This window comes from Eucyclogobius newberryi, unplaced genomic scaffold (assembly GCF_026437365.1).
Source record: "Eucyclogobius newberryi isolate DKJ021-1_F unplaced genomic scaffold, fEucNew1.0.hap1 SCAF_3, whole genome shotgun sequence".
Taxonomy (NCBI): Eukaryota; Metazoa; Chordata; class Actinopteri; order Gobiiformes; family Gobiidae; genus Eucyclogobius; species Eucyclogobius newberryi.
The window spans coordinates 12,677,571-12,704,077 of NW_027315945.1; the positions used below are offsets into that span (position 1 = coordinate 12,677,571).

At 39.4% G+C, this 26,507-nt stretch overlaps 2 protein-coding genes across 2 annotated transcripts in view; one reads left to right on the forward strand and one right to left on the reverse strand.

The window, feature by feature from the left end:
* The window catches only part of ago3a (argonaute RISC catalytic component 3a), a 479,754-nt gene that overhangs the window by 199,869 nt on the left and 253,378 nt on the right, over window positions 1–26,507 (reverse strand). The gene's annotated exons all lie outside the window — the stretch shown is intronic.
* Window positions 2,418–24,804, forward strand: slc9a1a (solute carrier family 9 member A1a). The gene is made up of 12 exons (XM_072460346.1): window positions 2,418–2,676; window positions 12,903–13,375; window positions 13,866–14,116; window positions 17,049–17,269; window positions 18,315–18,517; window positions 19,400–19,489; window positions 20,872–20,942; window positions 21,292–21,462; window positions 22,118–22,235; window positions 22,489–22,584; window positions 22,666–22,747; window positions 23,737–24,804. Exons 1-12 carry the CDS (start codon window positions 2,433–2,435, stop codon window positions 24,000–24,002), a joined length of 2,286 nt encoding a protein of 761 aa, XP_072316447.1. The 5' UTR covers window positions 2,418–2,432; the 3' UTR covers window positions 24,003–24,804.

Here is a 26,507-nt window from a genome sequence, read left to right on the forward strand (position 1 = left end):
CGGGACTACAGGTGGAAATTAGCACCTGTTAAGTTTATTGCATACTCTGCACTGTCCCTGTCTCAAAAAAAAAATAAACTTAAAACCAACTTAAACAACATGTGAAATAAAAAAATAAAAAAAATACATGAATCACTTTATTTCAAAATGGACAACCGACTTTGGACCGAATTGGTTGTTTACTTTGGACTATGTGTGCCTTAATTTTCTTTCTTTCTTTCTGAACATTTATTTAAACAAGTAAGAACCCATTTTTCCAGGGTGACATTTGGATGTCTTTTGTTGCCCTTTTAGTTTTATTTATTTATTTTTATCTCCAGTGCACTTGCTGGACATGTTCTGTTTGTTAAACATTTGAAAAATTGGCCCTTAGTGTCCGGGAAACCCCAAAAATATAATTTTACACAATTTATAAAATCAAGTGCAAATGCTGTAAATATAAAATAGCTGGAGCAAATAAAAAAAATGCTAAAATCTATACATTATTAGGTCTAAATTGAGGATGAATTTCACAAAAAGTGTAATTTTTGCATTTTTATAATATCATGAAAACATTTAAAATATTTAGAATTTACTATTATATGGGAAATATGACTCTCACATTTCAACCTCTAGCTGTAAAAGTGTCAAAAGTCTGAATGTGATACTCGCACCACTTGTGAAAGACAATAACAGTCATGTGACAATATGTTTATAATGGAACAGGGCTCCAAAAATGGCTGCAAGAGGAAGAGTGTGACATTTTCTCTTGACAGTATTTATTACATATTTTTGCATTAAAAAATAATAATAATAAAAATACAGAAATAACTTTTTCACACACACTAGTAACAAATATTACCATCCTAACATAAGCCTTTGTTTGCATTTGGTTGCTTGGTAACAATTGCCTCTACATATGTCACATCTGCAGCTCTTTACATAAATTATAAAAGTCTGCAAAATTGCCAAACTGGGAGAAAATACACTTTTTGTTGTTGTAAAATACAAAATATAATCATGTTCCCTACGTCTTAGTGAAACCTGCCATGTGCACTTAAAATGATTATATCCACACAAACCAACTATGATATATAAACAGTGTATTCAGCCAGTACTCGCACATGTTCTCCATCTATATACATATATATATATATATACATATATATATACATATATATATATATATACATATACATATACATGTATATATATATATGTACCCCTCCTTTCCTATAGATGTCACTACAGTAGCCTTTCCTCCTCCTCATCCTCCTCCTCCTCTACGCGTCCACTCCATGGATCTACTCCTCCTCCTCCGGGCTCTCATCCACCAAACCTCCGCGGAAGGGTGTGCGTTTTGAAGGTTGCACGCGGCCCTGTGACCACTGCGGGCCGGGGACCAGACGCCACGCGGTCAGCTCCTCCACCGGACGCAGCTCCTCATCACCACCTGGATCGTGTCCCTCCCTCCTCCTTCCTCCTTGTCCTCGTCAGCTCAACAGTCGCTCGTGTCCTCCTCCTCCTCCTCCTCCTCCCCCTCCTCCTCCTCCTCCTCCTCCTCCTCCTCCTCCTCCCCCTCCCCCTCCTCCTCCTCCTCCTCCCCCTCCCCCTCCTCCTCCTCCTCCTCCTCCTCCTCCTCCTCCTCCTCCCCCTCCTCCTCCTCCTCCTCCTCCTCCTCCTCCTCCTCCCCCTCCCCCTCCTCCTCCTCCTCCTCCCCCTCCTTCTCCTCCTCCTCCTCCTCCTCCTCCCCCTCCCCCTCCTCCTCCTCCTCCTCCCCCTCCTCCTCCTCCTCCTCCTCCTCCTCCTCCTCCTCCTCCTCCTCCTCCTCCTCCTCCTCCTCCTCCTCTTCCTCCTCCTCTTCCTCCTCCTCCTCCTCCTCCTCCTCCTCCCCCTCCTCGCTCTGACACGCCGCGTACCTGGACAGAGAATCACCCAAAAGTTTACGCGGGGGAGGAAAATGCTCATTGACGGCTGCGGGTTTCCTCCGTCAAGGTCACCGCGTTTGGACACGGCCGCTTCTCCTTTGCGCGCGACTTTCTGCGTGAGAGACACCGGACCGCGGCGGGAGGAGAGAGCGGCTCGGATGGGATGCCCCGCGTCGCCCCGCTTCGCCCGGGTTTACTGCCTCCGGTATCAACAGTGACACCATTGACCGAGGACGGGACGGACAGACAAACAAAAACAAACAAACAAACAAACGCCAGCGCGCTGTCAGAACACAAAGACTGAGGAACTCACAAACGCTCGTGGCGTTTCCTGCTTTTCTTTCTCCCTGAGCAAACCTGGACCGAACGTCGCACACATTCGACACTTGAAATGACATTTGTAAATATTTTTGAACATGGGGAAGTCGGTGTAGCATGCTCGACCCGTGCGTAAAAGTCGGCTGAACTTTTCTTTTAACTAGTTTTATTTTATTTTTTTGTTTATTTTGTTTTTAACCGTCCAGCATGTCTACACTGACGGGGCTGCTTTTGCTGCTGCTGCTGGTGCTCTCGGAGGGCTCCGTGTCCCGGGCTTCTGCCGGGGCCGGCGCCTCGGATGCGGCCGACCCCCACCACCAAACGCCCTCCAACGACACCAGCTCGGACCACCAGAAAAAACCCTTCCCGGTGCTGGACCTGAACTATAGTCACGTCCAGGCGCCCTTCGAGATATCGTTATGGGTGCTGTTAGCGTCGTTAATGAAGTTAGGTGAGTGTTTCACCTCATGCTCTCGAATCCACCTGCGGTGTGTCGCCTGCTGCTTTGACGTGTGATTTTGGTTGAGTCAATGGGACAATGGTCAATGGTGTCATTTCCAAATACCATCCGTGCGCCGGTAAAACGAGTTAGACTGGCACTAACCCGGGTTCTTGAGCGACACAATAATGCAAATGAGTTTCTGGAACCGTGTCATTCAGGGGGCTTTTGGTGTAGTGCAGTGATGACTAAGCAGCTGATGCTTGGCAACTTTTCAAACTTGAATTAGGTTATTACAACGCTGTTACGCAATGTTATTTAGCTATTACACACTTGTAGAACTTATTATAATGCTTTTACTCACATGTGTTGGTTAGGGTTGCAACGGTTCATCGATTAACTGTGATTAGTTGGCTTTGAAAAATACCCGTTGTTGTATTTTCATTGTTGACCGTACTTTAAAGACTGTAAAACATATACGAAAACAGCTTTTTATAGCACTATTGAATCAGAGTGTCAAAAAAGAATGAAGAATTTCATATTTTTACCTATAATGCACTTAATTTTTTGTAAATATTCTCCATCTAGAAGCCTTCTGTCAACATCATTCAACCTTTATTTGTCCGATAATGCATTTAAAAAGCCTCAAATTCACATTCTATTTCTGTGTGCGTCTGTTTCCTCACTTTTTTAAGCTCCTCCCCCTTGCTTTGTTGCCCTTTCTTGCTACATTTTCCTTCACTTCCCTAAACGAATGTCTTCCTTCCAACCATCCGTCTCTCTACGCACTGTGTAGTAGTAGTTCCTTTGTGTTGTTTGATCTCCTTCTTGCAGCCAGCCGGTTGTTTCCTGGATCATGCATGACCAGGGTGAACCGCAGCCTGTTTGTGGAGACCCTGAGCCCTCGGTTGTCCGGGCTGCAGTCCCAGTATTGAGTCTCTGGAGACCACCTGGCTCACGGTCTCTGCGGTAGGACACTCCCTCATGGTCTGCCCTCTTCCTCTCTTATCCACATTTGGATTTCGAGTCTGTTAACAAGCCATGTGCATGTCGTTATCCCGTTGGCTGCTCCATGTATAAATAATACATTGATCGAGCTCCACGGGACACGTTAACAATTGCTCTTTGTTTGGCCAAAGCAAAAGTCGATGTGTCATGCTCGCTCTGCTTATCACAAACTGCCCGCCATTTTTGCAAGATCAAACAAAATCATCTTTGGCACACAAAAAAAAAAAATCATACTTTGTGTCTAAAGTACTTTGCCCTCAGCTGCAATGATTATTGATTTGTCTAACCGTGTCTTCATAGAAATAAATGAAGTATCATGTAGTAACTGTACACCAAACACTCAACAACAGTCATCCACGTCAAGCCTTATTGCATCGTTTTGTCGCAGTCATTTTAAGAAGGACTATTATTACATGCATTGTTCCCAAATAAGATAAGATAAGATAAGCCTTTATTTGTCCACACAATGGGGAAATAAGCCATTTGTTGTCCGTCACGCTTGATCGGTAAAGGATCTTGATACCGAAATGAAAAGCTCGTTCCCAAACTAAACTAGCGTTGATATGCAGCGATGACACCTGACGCCGCGCTGCATATAGCGGGCAGATTAAGAAGTCGCCCAATATTAATAATTCATAATAAATCAACGTGTGTCTTGCAGGACGAGCCACATGGGGAACATAATAGTCTGCGTCACACAATCAAACCATGACTCACGGCGGCTTCTCTTTCACGCGGCTCGCGCTTTGACAGGATTCTTTTGTGGACGTACACGGTGCTGGAAAGTCAACCAGTTCAAAGCATCTACATTTGAGATTAAATGAGTGCATATGAATAGCTCCTTTCAAACGGGAACGATAAGACGTTTTGCTGCTTCGAGATTGCTTGGTCGTCCGTGTTTGGCAACCACCGGTGAGCAATTAGTCACTTGGCAACGGAACACAGCTCGTGGCTTTATTAATGATAATGATAAGTTCTTTTGATTGCACGGTTTTATGCAAACTTTCTTATTCTGTTTTATATTTTGATTGGAAATGGGTACAGAAAAAAAAGTATTGTTTCAAGTATTCGAAAAGTACCGGTTCAGAAAAACAAGAGTTAAAGGTACCCAGAAAATTTATTTTTATTTCATCACCTATTTTCTAGCTTGGAAAAAAATGAAAACAAACTTTGTCAGAGTTTGAAGTGATTTTTCTGTGCTTTTGTGATTTAATTTTACATTATTTTCCAATTTTGTACAATACTTGAAACCTCAACTACAACATTTTTAGGCACATTTTGGCATAGAATAATAACAACAACAGTTTTGTCAGTAGCGTAGCTGCCAGTATCCTTGCTGAGTGTAATGTGGAGTGCTTTCAGTGACCTTGCTTGGAGAAGAGTCTCTGAGGAGGCTGAGAGGAGAACGCTGAGCACTTATTGACAAACTGCCACTATGAATGACTCAGGCTAATTCATTACAGAAGCACTTTTTTGATTTGGACAGACTCCATTGGTGCTGTTGCTTCACTTGTCACTGTACGTGTCGTAAATTCACAATTTACACATTACAATATTGTATCCACAGTAAAGCATAAACATTTTCCCTAGCATAGGATGAAACTGATCCTTTTTCACAATAAAAAGGTAACTTACCGCAACAGGGTGGTGCAGCAGTTAGCATTTCAGCCTCACAGCAAGAAGGGCCTGGACTTTGAGTTTAAAAGTTTATTACTTCAAAAAGGTTCATTTAGACTTTCAAGTTGTTTTATCAGACAAATATTCTTCAGATCAGTGTGTCTTCTCATACTGGACCGTATTTTCTCAGAAGGGTGACGTGATGTTACATGACGTGTCTTGCCGGCTGATTACGGTAGATTTTGACTCAATGTAGTCAGGATAATGAATCCTTCTGAGAAAGGAGGCACAAGGCACCCCAAACCTGTCTGAGTGTGTATGAGAAAACACTGCACTGGTGGCGTGGGGCCGCTCTCTGTGGAGTTTATATGTCCTTCCTGTGCCTGTGTGGATTACCTCCGGGTGCTCCTGCGCAATTAATCGAATTCAAATTATGATTATTGTTCTAATTGATTACTAAAGTTGTGTAATTGAGATTACACTTCATAATGTTCATTGCGCATATGTTTTCCTTGTGTTGAAAGCTCTTCAGATGTGTACATTATCTACTTTTATTTCATCGGTTTGTTTCATTCATTTTAGACACATTGATTCTTTCTTATCAAATAATTTTTTTAATAATCGTGATTTCAATTATGATTTAAATATTAATAAAAAAAAAATTCCATAATCATCATCACAGTCCTACAATAGACCCCTCTGGGTCTATTACTCCCCTAAAAATAAGATTTCCACATCTCAGTGGGACGTTCCTGGTGAAATAAAAAATACATGAAAGAACAAACTTGCTTTTTCAGTTTATTTAGGTTAAGTAAGCGTGTTTCTCTGTTTTGTATTCCATTTTAAAGCTCCCTGTTTCTGTTATTTCCTCATCACTTACAAGGATATGACATTTGAGGAAGCACTTGGGTTTTTGTGCTTCTGAAAGACGTCATTAGAAAAGTGTTGGTACGATGCCAGATTGAATAAGTTGAAACAGTATTTTTTTAAACCCTCTGTTCCACTTCACTTTCAGTGTTGAGAGGTTGGAACCATAATCAGAGTCAGTCACACTGAGCAGCTTTAAGTACGTGTTCACTGTCCGTCTTGGTCCCGGTCTATTGCTTTAGGGCCTCCCACTGCGAGTGTTTTGCCAGAGACCCCAGGTCAGTATTGATGGTAGAATCTCTTTTTGTCACTTTCACTTGTTCTTAACAGACCCCCAGAATGTTAATGGGGTCATTTTCTATTGAGGCTTACAAATGTCCTTCTCCTATTTGACCACTGCAACAATTACTTCTAAGTCTAGAGGTTTGGACAGCTGTTCAAATTCCGGCATATCTTTACAGACCCGGTTGACATTTTCTGCATTTATTCCATTTTGTACCTGGGAAGGTAAAATAAAAATGTTAAAAGCTATAAGCCACTTATTTGGGAAGAATCAGGGTTGGTGTATACTGTACTCCAAACCCGCAAATGAAATACTATGTTGATAAGGGGTATTGGATGTGAATCATGTGCCCAATACTTGTCATGAAGTCTGTATCATAAGGGCCTATATTACCGGTATGCTAAAGTGACTTTTTTAACCATTTTATAATAAATGTTTTTTTCTTTTGTTTTGTGTCAATACAACTGGACTTTCTATTGTATGTCGTCATCTAAAACAGACTGTTCATTCTGATCACGTCAGTTCTCAAATGACTTAAATGCAAAGTTTAGAACGTTTAATAATGGCCATTGCTTATTTAAAGTCACACAAACTGCTACTTTTAATTCACAGATGCTTTAGTTCTGTTAATGCAAGTGAACGTCCGTGGCTTTGCTACTTCCTCTTGACAAAGTTGTTCTTGTCAGACAGAATTGGTTCTTAATCAACCCAGCTGGATAAATAGATGTTCTTCTCTAAAAGCCTGTCGATACACACTACCAGAAACACCTAAGCTCATTAATGTAGCTAGTTAGTAAAGCTTTTGTCTGGGAAATTGACCCCCTCGAAGCGTTCACTTGCCTGCCACCCTCTAGGTGCCCATTAATCCTCCAAATGCCAGTTCTATTAATGGATGGTGGATTGAGGGGTGAATGACAGTTGGAGAACAGTATCATGACAGGTTTTATGACTTGATGAGGATTTCACATGGCTCTGCAGGCAACTGTGTGTAAGAAGGACTTCTCTGTTACACTGTATTTATTAAGGCAAAGAGTGAAATGCCTGTACATAACACTTCATGCAATCATTTACCCTTAGATTAATGCTTTTGGTGCATTTGGAAATGTGAAAATGTTTTTTTCTTGTTTGAATTCAGTAAAAACAACAAAGTTATTTAAATTTTGCAGCAATAGATTAAGAGATGGAGCTTCATAGTAGTTATCTGCAATATACTCCTAAAAAGTTGTGCACTGCATTTGCTTTTGTCCCTTCTTAAGTTTTTCTCGAAGATGATTTAACTTAAACTTTAACTTTATAGTCTGCACTGTAGCATTTCAAATTTGCCGCTTCGGTCTACTTTCTCTGTTCCTTTGTAGGTTTGCCAACTATTAAACTGATAAACAATCAAAAGCCGTTATCAAGTGGAAATCATTGATGGAGAGAGGCTTTTTTGAAGGAAGTCGATACACAGTTGCGTAAATGCAAGCCCGCTCTTTTAATCCGCCGCCCTTTGCGTTTCACTTTATCTCAATCTTAATTATCCCACACGTACTTGAAGTGAGTGAGCAGTTGTGCAGTAAACAGATTGTGTGCTCTTCTTCAGACTGAACCAGCTGCGATTGCATCCTCCTCCGACATAAACCCTCTGAAGATTTCTCCTGGGATTTCCCGCCACGTTTTCCCGAGCAGAGAGCGTGTCCGTTTTCTCATAAAGTATATTGAAGGGAAAATAATCCAGTAATTTATAGTTAATTCTTGGTTTAAGTGTTGAGTATTGCGTGAGCTGCGTTCACTATGACATATGGATTGGTGTGTTCAGTCATAATCTTAAACAGTCCTACAACTTTTGTTAGCCCTCTCCACGTTTCTGTAACAAAAGAGTAATACCTCTTTCTGCTTCACAACTCACCAAAGATTAAGAATATTTATCCAACACATTCCCAAAGATGTCATGTTCCAATTTAGGGCTGTACGATATAACGCAATTGCAGTTTTATTTAGCATAAAAGCTGCTACCGCTCTAGTTTAAACCACTACAAACATGGTATGTCTCTGATTTTTTTCATTGTATTTTTGTATTTGTTTAGTATTTTGTATTTGTTCATACTTCATTTTTCCTTTGGCAAATGTTAATGCTCCTAGACATTGTTAAAATATTAGCAATCAAAACATAAATTAAAATCTTATCATAATCACAATGTTTGGCAATAACATATCAATTCCAGGTAAGTGTATTCCCATATCTCTGTCATTTTACACTGGAGGATTGCTGTTTATTGGCAGGATGTATCGTGTGCAGAGTGAGTTCATTTGTCAAGTAAACGCTGTAAACATGTGGTGGCTGTAAAACTCAACGTTGTGCTCTGCTCCAGTTAAGTCTCACTCCAAACATCTCTCCGTGAACCAAATCTAGGAACATTTTGTCATTATTATTTACAGAAATTATACTGCAGAGTCTTAGATGATTTTAGTGGCCTATCATTTCAGGCGAGGGACATGTAGAAGGACTAATATAATTTAACGTTTTTGCACATTTTTTTGTCCTACAGTGAGTTTAATGACTTATATAAATGACTGGATTGGACGTGTAACGATGGCTCTTTCCCCATCTGTAGTGTGACATTATATTCAAGAATGTGAAAACTACCACAGAAGAGTGCAAACAGAAATCTATAGAGTTATGCAACTGTAGGTCATGCACTGACATTCTTTTTATCGAAAAATGCTCCTCACATTCCAACTGAGAGGCAGCACAAGTGATAAAATGTGTTTCTTAGCTTTTTTGGCTTCTTTATATGGGAAAATAGAAACTCAGTTGTTTCTCCTTCGTTTATCTTGTTTGCTAACGGAAGTTGGATATTTAGGACATTTAGGCATTTCATTTGTCCGCATCGCACAATTACTTTCCTCAAAACTCTGGCTCAAAAACATCTTATTTAAGGGCAAAAAGGTCATCAATTCAACTGTGAGGGATCCCAAAGTTTGCTTCAGTGATACTTGTGAGCGTAGCTGAAGTGTTTCTGTTGTTTATCTGGTTTTGTACAACTGTTAACTTGATTTTCTTCTTTTAAATGCTAGGTACAAACCAAAGTAGTACAATAGCACAGTAGTAAATGTAGCAGCTCTTTCCCATTTTAGTTGCGCTTTAAGCTCCTACAGTAGAAAATGTCATTACTCACCTTTGACTCTCGAGCATTTCTGCCACTCACTGCTAAAATTCCAATTTCTGTGACAACCTAACAGAGTTTCCACGTATTTGTTTGTGTTCATTGTTCATTAACATTACATTACAGTATAGCTGTACTATGACACCATCAAACTTTTAACCCCCATTGTCCCTCACCCTTCCATGTTTATTGGGTAATTATACAAGCGCTGGCAAACCTGAACCTCCATGTAACTCTACACACCCCGCCGCCCCTTTACCATATGTTGCGGCTGAGCGAGCTTAGCTGAGGGGCCCTATCTGGTGCCTTGTTTTTAGAAGTGACATGTCTCTATAAAGATGGCCCTTTCCTTTCTACCGTACTGTACAGGACCAAATACGCAACAATGGCTTTTTCCCCTTATCTCCTACACGAGCAGCAAACCGTGTCGTCCACCCATATCGGATTGTTTAGCCCCCATGAGCAGGTAGCAGTTCCTGGGTCGGGTTACCTGGCGTTTGAGTGGCTGTTGATGTGCAGTGTCTTCATCTGAGACCGTGACAATGACCTGCCCCAGTAAATATACACTGTTACAATGAGTTTTCTGTGCTGGTAGGTCAAATTTTGCTTAGTAATTAGGTTACATTAGGCCTGACATTGAATTTAACCATGGCTAAACTAGTTTTATATGAGGGTTAAAGGTGCACTGTGACATTTTGTCGCTGTCTGTTTGTCAAGCTATTTTTCTGAATTGTCTACAGTATGGCCTTATTTGTCTGTGGCATCACTGTAAAACTGTGTCTTGTAAAACACTACGGAAAGTAACAAAGCAAGTAAATGCTGTAGGTAGCTGTACTTGATACTCTGGACTGAAAAGATACAAGCAGTTTCATATGGTTTGAATCTAGTTTCAGCACGTTCATGATGACATCCTGCTTAAAGGAGTTCAAGTTCGAAGTTTGAACAACAAAAAATATAAATTGAAAGTGCGTTATTCTTGACGCAAAATCAGCACAATTCTTTATCAAAATACACTACATTTGACGTTAATAGTTGTCTAAATCTATGTTGCTTACTTTTACTTCCAAAGTATATTTTTATACATGTCTTACTTTAAGTATCACATTTTTAAAAACTAAAAAAATCATAAATAAAGAACTTGAGAAACACAAAGTACTTCTTCCACCACTGCAGTTGGTTTAAACATCTACAGTACGTCTTCCAGATATCAAATTGTTATTCCAGCATCAAGGCTTGTTTTTACCTCTCATTCATTCATTTATGTGGCTGTTTTCGCCTTTGGATATTTGCATTTCGAGGCATTCGTATGTGGTGAGCAGACGTCGAAGCTCTAGTTCAGAATATAACCTCAAAATGTCCTGTCAAAATATGTAGCAGCTTAGACATGGCATTTATGGAAGCTTCATAGAAACCATATAGCCTCGTTACCCTTTAAGAGTCAACATTTCCAGCCAAATCGTTTGTGTTGCAAAGGCATTAACATTCCCCAGAGCGTACTTGCATTCTCCCTGCGAGTACTATCCTTGTATTAGAATGCACAGAATTTAAACATCAAATGGTAATGAGAATTAGTTTGATCGGCCTGTCGAAATACTCACTATATCGTGAAACAAATGTATCAGATATAATTATGTTGGTTGTAGAATCTCAAATAATTAACATATGTATCACTCATAGATGCTCACACTTTCATTTCTATGTCTACAATATGGTTTATTGTCTGCATTTTGTGCTTCCAAATTAGTTTTTGTGGCATGGATTTCATTTTCCTGTTCGACTGATTGGAAGAGGACACATCAGTTGATTCGACAATAGATGTTTTGCATCTTATTTCCATTTTTCCTTTAGATAGTCACAAGACCATAACATTTGCCAGGTCACCACTGATGAGTGTTTTATTTCGATGTTGCTGTAGAAAGTCTGTGAGTGAGGTAGAGTGTGGAAAGGTATGCAAGGACATGACCCAGCCTGCACTGAAGTCAGACCAGGACAGACTTTGAAGAAACAAATGCTGTTCATTGTATTTGCTCATCACATTTTATGCTGTTGAAAGTATATGCTTTACATATAAGGAGGTTGAAATGGTAGTGTGATGTGTGGTGTGTCACGCTCTTAATGCGGTTATAGATTGTACTTTTAAGAAATAATAATACATTTATTCATTTTATTTATAACTTACTGCATTCTTTTCCCATCTGTAATGTCATGTGACTTGCATTTTTGTGGGTTTGACCTCTAGATGGCTGTTTCCCAAAGAGATCTCTCCATGCAAATATTTAGCCAGTCTTTTTATAGATGTATGGCATGAAACATAGATCTAACTGATAATAAAGCAAAAATAAAGCTCACAAAAAATATTTACACTTTCAATGTAGTATGCAAATATACTGTTGAAAGTATATGGTAATATGGTTTTGTCAAAAATTGCACATATATATTGAGAGAAAGTTGAATATTTATATTGAAAGAAAGTTGATGTACATGCCACGCAGATAGAAAGATTGAAACAAAATGAAACATAACATAGCCCAATAAACATAGTGTTGGGGCTGATGACCCAACAGTAATTAAAACACTGTAAACAAGGAAAGGAAGACAAGACAGATCAAGGATCAAGGATTAACAACTCAGTCACAATAAGCGACCAGGGTCAGATCCCTGCTCGTTCTGAGCTCCTTTGGCCGTTCTCAACGCATTTATTGAAACTTCTTCACGCCCATAGTTACATAAAACAAGTTGCCCGAGCCTGAGGGGAGGGAGGATAAACGCCAAGGCAACTTGGAACAATAAGATAAAAATAAAAGACATCAAACATATAATGAGCAAAAGGAAAAGGGAGCTTCCCTTTTCCCGTTCACTCCTAAAACCGTGATTCCGCTGCAGATGTTCACAGCACTCAGGGCAGGTCGACCTTGAGCGTTACTGGACACATCTCTGTTGCTCAAAAAGACATCATTAATACAGTTCATTTCACGACACAGTATAATAAGAGTAAAATAATAGGAGATAATTATATACATATTTCTAACACATAGCACTTTACAGCTTATTATTATTAGTATTATTTTAGTTATTTATATTTGAACCTTTATTTGGTTGATAATGTATAGAATTACGTCTCAATGTGCAATAGAAATAATCATTTGTCTAGTTGACTAATCCAGTAAAATAGTTTTAAAGGTTTTGCATCTTAAAAGCGCCTTATATTAATGTACTGATACAATTCCTCTTTTATACATCTATATTTTTTATGTATAATAAACTTCAGAAAACCTTTTTTAGCAGCCCTCATGAAACAGTCTTTTCCTCTTTTCCAGGCTTCCATCTCATCCCGCGTGTGTCCAACATCGTCCCAGAGAGCTGCCTCCTCATCGTAGTGGGCCTGCTGGTGGGGGGCCTCATCAGATTTGCCGGAGAAGAGGTTCCCCCGGTGATGAACGCGGAGGTGTTCTTCCTCTGCCTGCTGCCTCCCATCATCCTGGACGCCGGCTACTTTTTACCCATCCGCCCGTTCATGGAAAACCTGGGCACGATTTTGATGTTCGCTGTGGTGGGCACGCTGTGGAACTCCTTCTTTATTGGGGGCCTGCTGTACGCTGTGTGTCAAATCAACCCGGGATATCCTTTAGAACTTCACCAACTAGAGCTGCTGCCGTGTTTGCTGTTTGGGTCCATTATATCGGCCGTGGACCCGGTGGCAGTGCTGGCGGTTTTCGAGGAGATTCACATAAATGAACTGTTGCACATTCTAGTGTTTGGTGAATCGCTGCTCAATGATGCTGTCACTGTGGTGAGTGACTCCGACAACAGATTTTTTGTTTGTCTGTGACTGTATCTTAGCTTTGTTCTGTCACTGTTCATAAAAATATCACTGACATTTATTATATGGTGGTTGGTCAAATAGTGACTCAGCAAGTTGTTTAGACATGTCAAAAATGAGGAATAAACATGCTTAAATCAGTTTTTCTTGATCAGCGTTTGATCCAGCCACAAGGGAACTGAATCCAGTTCATAAGCACGAACAAATGCAAAGGTGTAGGTCAGGAAGCCGCTTCTGCCTTGCCTGAAAAAAAAGACTTACTTTCTGTTATTTTTCAGATAATTATTAATAATTTCATCAATATAATTATGTCATATAACTTACATTGGTTGCAAATAACAGGCAATACAAACGATAATCATTTTCATCCTGCAGATTATATTTGTCCTGCAGCTGGATATTGTTTTAGTGTGCGTTTACATCTCGTGCGTGTACAATCCTCCTCTGTCCTGTGTTACAGGTGCTGTACCATCTGTTTGAGGAGTACGCGGGCGCTGGAACTGTGACAGTGTTGGATGTCTTCCTGGGGATTGTGTGCTTTTTGGTGGTGGCTCTTGGTGGAGTTCTGGTTGGAGCCATATACGGTTTCCTGGCGGCCTTCACCTCGCGCTTCACATCCCACATGAGAGTCATCGAGCCACTGTTTGTGTTTGTGTACAGTTATATGGCCTACCTGTCAGCCGAGATGTTCCACCTGTCAGGCATCATGGCGTAAGTCCTTACCAGACGTCACATTCTATTATAACACAATCTATCAGTCACAAACTCCACCCTGCTTCACTTTTCTGTCTGACAGCTGTTCTAAAGCATGCATGTGATAATACTTGTTATGTGCTAAAGGGTTTGTGAGAGCTCGGAACTAGTTGGACAGATTTAAAAATGGTTTGAAAATCAGGCACTGCATTTTTCACACCTTTTTACATAGTTTGGCCGGGGTGCGACTTATACTCCGGAGCGACTTATGTGTGATATTATTCGTTATTTTCACACTGGCAACCGCATTTCACAAGAGGGCGCTCTAGGCTCTAAGCGACTCAGAAGAAGAATTAGCACTTCCTCTACCTCCGGAGTTTGGGGAGTTGTTTAGAAGTGACACAGAGGAAGAAGAATTCAATGGATTTAGTGATTTGGGGTAAAACTGATGCTTTGGTAAACTTGTTAGCATGTTCTTTATGCTATAGTTATCTTACGTTAACATACCAGACACTTACCACAGTTGGTTCTCTATGCGTCATGCAGCTGAAGGTGTTACGTTAGCATACGTACACCTATTCACCATGTTCTCTAAACTGTTATTTTAAATTGCATTTCAAGATTAAATGTCTGTTCTTGGTCTTGGATTTTATCGAATGAATTTTCCCCAAAAATGCGACTTATACTCCAGTGCTATAGTCCTTGAAAATACAGAAGTTCTCCTTTTAAATGTAGATTTCAAATCACACTAACTTGGCATGTTGGTAATGATTCCAATCCCACCAGAATCCTCTATTTCTGACCTCTCATGTAGGACTGACATTTTTGGAAATAGTGTCTAAACACAATACACATTTTAAGCATGTAGAGGCTGGAACATAAACATTGAGAGAAATATTAACTGTAGAGAACACAATTAATCTTGCTGCTCTTCTCGTAATTGTGTGCCAAAAGAAAACATTTGTGTAGATTCCACTTACAATGACTTGATTCATTCACAACTGGGCAATAACCTTTATACAGCAGAGCCCAAGGTCATTCTTTTTGCATGACTCAATATGGTGATACACATTGTTGAATGGTTGAACGCCTGGTCCGATATACGGCCTTGACCCTTTCCTCCTTGGCAGACAGTGCGCAGACATACATCAAGGGAGATCACTGTGACCCGTGCTGTTATACAACCCATCATATCCATCATGCATTTATACCCATTCCAATAGTGTCCAGGTTCTCCCATCAGCTCATTGCATATGTATCAATCCACTCTGCTGAAGGTTGAGTTATAAAGGCCCGGTACAGCTCTGTGTCACTCTGTGTCGCTTGTGTCGCAGCATCTAAGATTAAAAGCTTTCCCAAGGCCCGTGGGTGTCTTCTGAGCAAATGTTAGGGCATTCATCATTTTTTTTTCCTTTTAGACTCTAGAAACATGACGTAAACTGTGATTGAAACCTGATCCAACCTAATATGCAGTAGCTTTTCAAACATCAAAATATTACAGTTCGTTATGTGAATTTACCGTAACTATAAGGCGCACTTAAAAGCCTTTAATTTTCTCAAACGATTTATAATCTAGTGCGCCCTGTATATGGATTAATTCTGGTTGTGGTTACTGACCTCAAAGCGATTTTATATTGCAGCTGGACGGAGACATATTGTTTCTACGGGAAGCGACAAGTGTTTAATCTTTGTGCATTAGCCCTTTTATACATGCAAAATAGTTGAAATGTGACAGTTTTTGGCACATATCAGGGCAGCACTATAACTATACAACGTTTCAGACACTTAAAAGCCATGTTTCCGTTGCTAGATTTCTTTCTATTCTCCATTAGTGTATGTTCGAACTGAATTCTAATCAGCAATGCTAATCATTGACAAGCCTTTAGATATAACTCGCTGCCACAAAGACACATTTGAGTCAATCTGTTGAAAGTAAAGCTAAAAAATAAAGATTAGGACCATTCTGATATTTGAGCCGTTCATACAGATTTAGCAAAAAACCTATAGAAATACAATTGGACGGGTAGTAAGACCATAAGATCAGAAATAATAGAAGTAAATGAGGTATAGGTGATAATGCAATCCATCAGAAATGTGCTAAAACTCTCCTCGAAATGTTTTTGTTAAGATACGTTTACATTTTTGAAAGATTATATTGTACATTCCCGCAATTTTTATTTGTTATACTTTTTTTTTCCAAGAATATAAAACATAAAAGAAAGAGCACGACCAGAGACAAAAATTAAAAAGGCAAATAATCACGGCACATTTAAAAGAAAATCCCATTTGGTCCAATGTAAATTAAGTCCGAATGTAATTTCTTTCCATTTGTCCCTTGATTGTCGGGACGGTCTGTGTCATCCATTTTGTTTGTGATGAATTTTTTGAGGCCCAAGTACATAGTTCTAAAATTGAGAGGGGCATTGTCAAAAACACTTCATTTCAGTCCAATATTTTTGAGCAACAGGACAGTCCCAGAACTCATGATGGTGGTCTGCCTCCTGGTGCCACAGTTCCTCCAACAGTTTGCATTTCCCTGTGAGAAATGAGCACATGGTGTTCCCTCCATAGTGATGTACATACAATTTACCACTTATTGTCTGTCAAAATATACACATTATTTGTATATTTTATAGCGAATGAATGTGAGAGTGAACTGTCTGTAATGTCTATGTCTCTGTGTTGGCCCTGCGACGAGTTGGCCACTGTCCAGGATGTACCCCGCCTAAGGCCCGAAGTCACTGGGATAGACTCAGTCACCCCGAAAGGGATCATGCGGTAGAAAATGGATGGATGGATATTTGAATACATTTATTTTGACATTATCTTGTAGACACAATACCACCCTCTGTGGATGGTCTGACCTACTATTTAAGTAAATAGTTTGCAGCTATTGAATACCAAATGCTTTCTTGCTTTGCTAATATTTGCTGTTTTCTTCTCTCTGCAGATTGATTGCATGTGGCGCTGTCATGAAACCCTATGTGGAGGCAAACATATCGCACAAGTCTCACACAACTATTAAGTATTTCCTGAAGATGTGGAGCAGCGTCAGCGAGACTCTCATCTTCATCTTCCTCGGTGTTGCTACAGTGGACGGGAAACACCACTCCTGGAACTGGATCTTTGTGACCGCCACTGTCATTCTCTGTCTAGTTGCCAGGGTCATGGGTGAGTCTTTGTTTTTATTATATATATATTTTTTTTTAAAGTATCAAATACGCTTTTTAATATCATAAGTACAGAAATTCTTGTTGTTGTTTGTAATGTGGTAGAATGGAAATTTGAGTTAAAAAAGCTATTATTATTGAGTGTTTAAATTTAATTATTTTGACTAAATACAATTAGAGGTTTCACTTTATTTTACAGCCCATAATAGTATGATAATAGGATGTAAATAGTAGAGTCCACTCTTGAAGGGAGCATCATAGAAGTGGTGCATGAATACAAGTGCCTTGGTGTCTTGACTTTTAAATCACTTTTTTCTTCTGTAATAAAGAGAGTTTTTCTTTTGAAATTAAAAAGTGCCTTGTTACTGCAACACTTTTATTTGTGTAAGATTATGGCGATCTTTTTAAAATGAAGGCTTCTTCTTCATGTCTTCAGATGGTGGACATGGTTTATCGTGCTATCACTGTGACTTTTATTTACGAGTGCGATGGCCTTCTCTGGCCACTAGAAGGCAAGGACATGGGAACGCATTTTTTACAAGACAATGCTTGGATTACTGCCTCCGCAAATTTGTGCTTTGACAAGTGTGGACTCATATTCCTTTCAGGGGAAGAAAGCCTTTGTTCACTTATGTTGCAGAAAGACTGGAAATTGACTTCAGACATTTCATGTCTTTAAATACCTTTAAAACCAACTTGAAAGCATAAGCGACGGCATCAATGATGTGCAAATGTTTTTAGTTTGTATGTTGTAACTATGTTGAACATTGTTGCATCTTGGCCTGCCAGTTCTTGCCACTTTTTCCCTATATTTTTTACCAGGAAAATATTGTTTCCAGGTAATTTGCAGTCCTCATACTGTTCAAATTAATCATAATTTCCTAGAATGAAGTAAATAAAAGATTCTTTCTCTTATCATAAATGCTTCTAGTAATCATCACAAACCCCGCTTATTGCCGTGTTATTACTGTGCTGTAATGTAAAATGATACCGACTTATAGTGAGATCACAAACACCCTATCGATAATGTAATCTGTGTTTTCCAGGTGTGATCGGTCTGACTTGCATCATCAACAAGTTCCGCATTGTGAAATTGACGACCAAGGACCAGTTCATCATCGCCTACGGTGGCCTGCGAGGGGCTATAGCCTTCTCTTTGGGTTTTCTGCTCGATGAAGTGCATTTCCCCAAGAAAGACATGTTCCTTACGGCCATCATCACTGTCATTTTCTTCACTGTGTTTGTTCAGGTAAATCTCACACACCATACATAATTTAACTGTGTATAATAATGAGAACATGGTGATACAAAGCAGCGTTCTCAATCAGTGCTAATCCCATGAGGCAAAACAAGCAGCCCAGCAGTTACCAAGGCAATGGTTATGTTTGTCACATCAAATAACATGGCTTCTCATCCTAAGACTAGAATATTACTGTCCCTTTCCACTGCATTCACTAATTAGAAGCTGCTCGAGAAAAACTTTGAGAAGATTTAGAAGGAAATGAAATCCAAATGAAATCCAAATGAAATCCAAATGAAATCCAAATGAAATCCAAATGTCTCCTCTGAGGCAAGGGCACCATGTTTTATTCATTAAACAGGACATCCAATGCTGAGATAGCTGGGCAAAAAAAGTTCAAGGTCTTTTTACAGGAGCTTTTTGGCACAGGACAGCAGGGATTTGCATCGTGTAGTCCATGTAATTCATTTAAACTCTTCTTCACCGTTTACAATTCCCCAAGTCAATATGAAACGTATTTACAACCAACGTCAAATATCCTTATCATTGCTCCAACTAAAATAGACTTGATCAATGATTTCCATATCTTTAGAGCCATTTTATTTCAGATGGCCTATGAAATAAAAAGGTTTGTCCAGTGATTATTTCTTTATTGGGTCATTTAAGTGATAAGACTAATCAGTTCAGATAATCTACACAACCTCTTGGCTCCATTTGTTGGGTGTGTTGCTTTTAGAGTAAAAAAACACACACACCGTATCGCAAGTCTGTCGAAGCGGTCGTGTTTTGTTCCACTCAGGATTCTGTAAGAAGCTCATTCAAAGTTACCTTTACAAGAAATGATACAGCGTTTCCTTTAATGAAGGTGTTGTTGCGTTTGCTTCCTCACAGGGAATGACCATCAAGCCTCTGGTGGAGCTGCTGGCAGTGAAAAAGAAACAAGAGGCCAAGCGTTCAATTAATGAGGAGATCCACACACAGGTACGACTGTGAAGAGATTGGTGGTTTACTCTGGTCTCATCGTCCTTTCCAGCACTCACAAAGCTATTTGTATTCATATTTTTATGACTGAAAATCCATATTCAAGAGCATAGCCACATAAAAAAAACATACTTTGTCAAATGCCAGATTTAATATTTATTGTCGTCAAAAAAACAACTAAAAAATTGAAGAGTCTTTGGACTTAATGGGATTTTTTGGGGAATTTAAATGTGTGTATATTTTGATGCTTAGTTTATGTATTTATTTATTTTTTGCTCTCTTGTTCTGGTCTGTGTTCTATGTTTATTCTATATTTATTTCATTAAATTTTTGAAAAAAAGAAATAAAAAATTCTATATATATATATATATATATATATATATATATATATATATATATATATATATATATAAATAAAGAGCATTAAGATCATTAATCACTGCATAGAAAAGTTGTTTTATGCAATAAAAAGGTGGCAATTGGAATAGAATCTGAAAATAACCACTTCTCTATGTCTAGTTTGATAAATAAATAGTCACTGCTCAGAGTATGAAAACATGAAGGTTGCTCCCACCTACTGGCCATGTGCCAGAACTTCAGGTTGTCTGTAAACTGCACGCGTTTTTATTTCAGCCCACTTTCTCTTGGCAATCAACAAACCCACGCCACAAACAATGACAGACAAGTTTGTGTTTTTACCTTTGTCCTCGTAAGAGTAGAGAGCATGCAGCCGCCCACAGCGCTCTGGGGCTTTAGTGCTGAGTCAGACCCGGGTTCTAATCAACTTTGAATATTGAGTCACAAAATGAAAGGCAGCACAGGCTCACTTTACTTTTGCACCAACATGTGGTTATTCTTCCAAGCAACTGCTATTGTACACTGTTGTATGTACAGTAACAACATACAGGGAAGTTTATTTAATTAATGTGTTATTTTGGCTTACATTTCAATGGAAGCAAAACCAACGTGCCAACGTGCAGTACAACTAGGAAGTATGTTTGTGTTTGAATATCTAATGTACTAAATGGGTTTCAATCAGCACCACTGCCAATAATTATAAATATTCCCAGCATACTCCCCTGTTTGGAAGTTATGTAAATCAGCCTGAACTGTAGCGTCCTGCTCAGACAGACCAGAGAACAGACTGTACTCTGGGCCGTCAATCACACAGTTTTCCTCTGCAAAAAAACCCACCCACAAACCATCCTGCTGCTGCTGGTAATGATGTTGGACAGATGTGACTGTGAGAAACGGCAGCAGCAGTGAGGGCGCAGAGAGATACGGGTTTAGCTGAGTAATGCCTGATACGGCTACAAGAACGTCATCTCTATCCATCACATTGTCAGATTAACATGTTAAAGAGTGCTGCATTCTTCCCGCAGTTCCTTGACCACCTCTTGACCGGCATTGAGGACATTTGCGGCCACTACGGACACCACCATTGGAAGGACAAGTAAGGACATATTATTATATAAGGACATATGTTATATTATAACATTTACATAAACAGGAAGTCGAAGGGTTTTTCTCACGGTAGGAACCTTTTGCCGTTGGTTGTACTTTTAATTTTTTAGTGCCAGTCCCCTTTTGGTAACATAAGTACATTTACAACACTGTATTTGTCTTAAAACTATTCATAAAAATGATGGGAGGTATATCTGGAGTTAGTTCTCGGTACAAATAAATCTGAACATTTTAGATCTTTCTCAGGTCCAACCATGAAAATAAATGGACTGCTCTTTGTTTAGCCTAAATATGAAGAATACTATGAATAAAATGTACCATTTTGCGCTCTTTTTCAGACTGAATCGCTTCAATAAAAAGTACGTGAAGAGGTTTCTGATTGTTGGGGAGCGTTCTGAAGAGCCACAGCTGATCGCCTTCTATCACAAGATGGAGATGAAACAGGCCATCGAGCTGGTGGGGAAAGGCGGAGCCAAGATGCCGACCATTCCTTCTACAGTGTCCATGCAGTAAGCGCTTATCCATTTAGTGTGAAAGTGCTCTGCTTTTATTCAGAACAAACAGATCTGTATTTTTAAAGCTCGGAATTGTGCCTTAACACCTTTTAACACCACCATTTTCAATTAGTCAAACCAATGGAGGATTTCAGATGCTAAATACTAAATGCACTCTAGACTTTTATTTTTGTTAATAAGATAAGATAAGATATTCCTTTATTGTCCACACATGGGAAAATGTCATTGTTGCAACGCAGGTAGATACAGAGGAAAAGGACAGATAACTTATACTTACTTACTTACTTAATAGAAGAATCTTATAAACAAAAACTCTTATAGACAAAACCTCTCATTTCTTAATAAGGAATGGAGGGGGGAAATAAAGATAACATAAAATAAAAACAGCTATCGTAAGACAAAATAATACTAATAATAATGGTAAAATAAACACTCTATTTACATCAGTTATATGCATTTGGCACACATTAACATAAGGTTTTTGACATTCAATCGGATCAATAACATCATATTTTCCATGTTCAGTCCTGTACACTTTTGGCACTTGCATTTCCTTCCACTTTCTAGACTCTGACGTTCTTTGGTTTGTTTGTTTTTACGTTTTACATTATGCATATTTCCGTTTTGAAGTGTGGTAAATATCTTCCAGGAACATCCAACCCAAGAAGCCTGTTTCTTCAGAGCGGATTCTGCCGCAGCTGCCTAAAGGAAAAGAAGAGGAGATCCGGAACATCTTACGGAGCAACCTTCAGAGAACACGACAGAGGGTAAAACCTAGATGTTTGCTAGAAGCATTCAACAACACTTAATTTCACACATAGCACTATTATACCTCTTTTTTTATCCAAAGTAATCATGATTGATGCTGAAGGTCTTTTTTAATCGCACACTGTATTTAGTATTGTGAAAGCAGAGTCAATATCACTATCCCACTTCAGCGCTTGACTTTAGATACATGTTTTGAATGTATGATAAATGTAAATCTAGTGTTTTAAAAAGAAGCCCATTTGTATTTTCCAGCTCCACTCGTACAACCGACACACTCTGGTGGCCGATCCTTTTGAAGACGGCTTTAATGACATTATTCTCAGGAAAAAGAGGGTGATGGAGAAAAAGGTTTGAAGATTACACGGCAGATATTTTCATTTGTCTCATGTTTTTTTTTTGTCGGTTGAATTGCAATTCCTGTTTTGGTAGATAAAGGAGATGAATAACTATCTGACCGTGCCCACCCCTCTTCCCGACTCCCCGACCATGTGTAGAGCCCGACTGGCCTCAGGTAAACGCGCCCGTCTTTGCTTCCAACTTCAAGTAAATGCTCAATATTTTTGTATGGATGGGACAAGATATCAAGCCATAAGATCTCGCAGGATCAAGTGTTCCCCCCCTCAAGCCCCGATGACCTCTTCAGAAGCCGTAGTTTAAAAAAGCAGCGCTAAAGAGAACCTTCAAACTCTCGTCTTGTCTCGGACTCGTGGAACCCGTCTTGTGCTTCGTCCCATCCCTGATACAGCATTTAGAGTGAGAATTTGAGCTCGTCGTGGTTGCGTAGTTGTTTTTAAAGTCTGACATTTACACGTCCCAGTAAAACACTTCAGCAGCTGTGACATTTCAGTTCACTTCTTTCCTTTCTAATGGAAAATTTACGTAAAACTGGTGTGTGGTTCTGGTTTTAGGCAACGATTTCAAACCTGAGCAGCAGAAAGAAAGCATTGTGGGGTCAGGTATGTGCTGAGAACAGAGCAGATGCATTATGGTATCATGCATGCTGCACCTACGTATGTAACATTCATCCGTTTTGATTACTAAGAGTGAAAAGAGTAAGGGTTTTGTCTTTAGCCAGTTAAGTTGTGAGTGGTAACTAAAATGTGTTTTAAGTTGTTTTCGTCCAAATACGGTGAAACAGCACTTTCACACTCTAATCCAAGCCAAATCTAATCCAATGTGACACCTTTGTTAATTGTGGTATTCAAGGTTACTGTAATGCATTAAACATTGATTGAATCTCCAAGTTTGGCCCTTAAATTGTTACCTTTTTCTTCACATTTTCTTTTAATCAAATAACAAAAAACAAATCTACATTAATGCTGGTTTGGAATGAGTTTGTTGTGCTGAAAGTGGTTTAAAGACTTAAACGCTTCACCGTCGTTGCATTGTACATTTTCTTCTGTTTTATAGCATGTTTACTTTTAAAATATGTCTGTGTTTTTGTAGTACAACGTCAGTTCTGTTTTATTACTCATCATTGTTTTGTACTGTTTCCCTCAGACCCACAAGCCTACAGCAAGACCCCCGGAGACGACATGCCCTCCATCCACGTGGACCTGGCCTCGCCCCAGTCCCCGGACTCTTTGAACCTGACGAGCGAGCTGCAGAAAAACGAGTCGAGGTCGGGCGAGGACCAGGGGCTCGTCATGAAAGCTCCGTCAGGAAACCGGGCCGAGGACGAGCGCGAGCAGCAGAAACTCCTGAGGTGTTTAAGTGACCCCGGTCCCAGCGCGGACGAAGAGGAGGACGAGCCCTTCCTGCCGTAGGACGCATCCGGAGGGGGGGTGTGATCTTGTACGAAATCAAGCCAAAAATGCTGTATGAACTGGCTCAGAATGGCAGACACTAGTTTGTTGTCATTCTTTCCTACACTGCAAAAATATCAGTTGAAATCACTTGAATTCTGGGCGTTAACCTCGCTCATTTCAGTAGTTTTCGCTAGTTACGAATGATTTTTTTTGCAATGGACCCAGATTATTTGATTGCTTATTGTTATTTTATTGATTTGTTTCACTAGTTTCTTCTTGTATAAAGCCAAATACTTTGCCAGTGGGGTAAGAAAGTTGCACTTATCGCATTAGCAGATTGATTTTCTGTTTCTTTTGATCTTTTTTTTCCAAATGAATTTCTCCTGGATCCACTCGGGAAATGTCATGAATTGCTTTCAAACTAGTCAAAACTACTCAAATTCTGAATTCAAGTATGGTAGTATTCTAGAAGATTAGATATTACATTTTTGCTGTGTATTTTATTGGACAGGATGCAAAGGCCTGTCAGGTTGAGATTCAGGAAAGAACTATGCATTACCAAAGGTTTGCACTGTTGTATTCTCTTCTGTGACATTTCATTTCCTTTTAACGTGCTCTTAAATCCATCCACATTATTAACTGCTGTAAATCCACCTTTACAGCAGTCGCACCTCAAGTTTGGCCCCACTTATAATACCAATACTGCTGGATATCCAAACACAGTGCAGTGTAGCTACTAGTTCCACTATTTTGCCTTATTTTGTGTGTCATTTCCTCTCGGTGCAGTCTGCTTATTCTAATCAAAACATGTTTGATTTCAGGGGTGTTTGTTCACGGGTGTTAGGCATTCTGTACCGTGCCAGTGTTGAGGGGAACGCCTGATGTATTTATTTGGAGCCACATTTTTACCGTCATGCTTATAAACTAGTGACCTTGTGGCAAAAAAAAAGAGCTGTGTGTGCACCCTTACTTTAATAGAAGGGTAATTGTTGTTGAAAATCCGCTCCTGAGATTTGCTCGAAGCGTTTGGGGAGCTCATTAAAAGGCAGCACAGATGGAAAGATGTCACTTAATTAATCTGAAAATGTATAATTCTTTGGGATTTCCCAGCCTTAAGTAAGAGTTTCTTTCTAAACATTGAAGTGCTTATTTTAGTATTTATTGTTTACTTTGATTTTACGATCTCTAAGTGCTTTAAAGTTTATTATTCAGGTTTTTTTTCCTTTTAACTGGTGATTGATTACATTAAGCATTTATATCTTACATCACAGTTTTATACATGAATAAGTGGTGGCATATATTTGGCAAAAAATGTACGTCTATGCACTAAGGAAAATGTAAATGTAATGTTATATTTTACTCGATATATTTATTCAAACCCTTTAACTAAAATGAACTATTGTAATTCAAACTAACACATCTTTGCACATCGCTGCATAAACTAAAACCTTCAGGCCTATTTTGTTTTTGCATGTCTTTGCATAGCTGCTCTGTAAAAAGAAACACTGCATTGTAGATATCAGCGCATCAATCCAAATGTACAGGTTAAACTGAATAACACCCATAAGTGTTCATTCTTGTGTACAATTCAAGACATTTAATACTGTGCACATTCTGACGGTGAGTTTTCCAAGAGCGTAACTTAAAGAAATATTTGTTTGAACACCGCTAACATGGATGATTTGTACTTTTGGTCGATGGGAGTAACGACGGAGTAAAAGAACAAGATATTCCTTTGCTCTGAGGCACTTTTGACCAAAATGCTGTCCTCATCAGAAGCACTGGTAGAAAGAATACTCCAGTTTCAAGCTGTTTTCAACCCGTTAAGAGCCACTCAATGCTTTCCCGCCCTTCAAAGTGTTGCCTTACATTTACACGATTCACATTACCACAGAAAGGAGAGCACAGGACGATAGACGAGGTTGTTCCAGTTTTCTAAAGATTATTAAATTGCTGTTTTGCCTTTTTCACGCTGGCTAAAAGGCTTTTCCCATTGTGAAAATAGGTCATGTTTACTCGACAAACAAACTGCCCGACGCGTTTTGCTTTAAGGAGAATGGAGCCGACAGCAGAAGCAGTGGGACAGACGGTAATTTCCCCGTCTCAGTCAAATTGAAATTTCTCCAAGCCGACTGCATGTTTGCATCTGGGTGGCAATGGCGTGGAGACAGAGGTCAGGGCGGGGCTGAAATCATGACCACACGTGCTTTGTTTTTTAGCTTTATCCTGTTTTTGTGGATTAAAGTAATTATGATAAGTTAGCGTACACATTTCACCAAGATGCAGTGCACATACTGTAATAATATTAACGTTTTCCTCAAAACACAGCCTATTTTCCCAAAATTTGACCATCATTTTGATGCCGTTTATAATTCCTGGTTGGTTGTAAATGCCATAACTGTTACTTAGCAACCCTAATGTAAACAAGGGCCAGTAACAAGTATACAATAGTTATGATTTGACAAATAATAATGACACCTTTGTGCATTTGGGATGGAATGTCGCTCATTGATGATGACGATA

What these genes read in the sequence shown, in the direction of transcription:
- slc9a1a (XM_072460346.1), top strand. Translation starts at nt 2,433, where the DNA reads ATGTCTACACTGACGGGGCTGCTTTTGCTGCTGCTGCTGGTGCTCTCG. An exon ending in TCAATGATGCTGTCACTGTG is followed by an intron (nt 13,376 to 13,865) that starts GTGAGTGACTCC and finishes CCTGTGTTACAG; the next exon opens with GTGCTGTACCATCTGTTTGA. An exon ending in ATGAGGAGATCCACACACAG is followed by an intron (nt 19,490 to 20,871) that starts GTACGACTGTGA and finishes TTCTTCCCGCAG; the next exon opens with TTCCTTGACCACCTCTTGAC.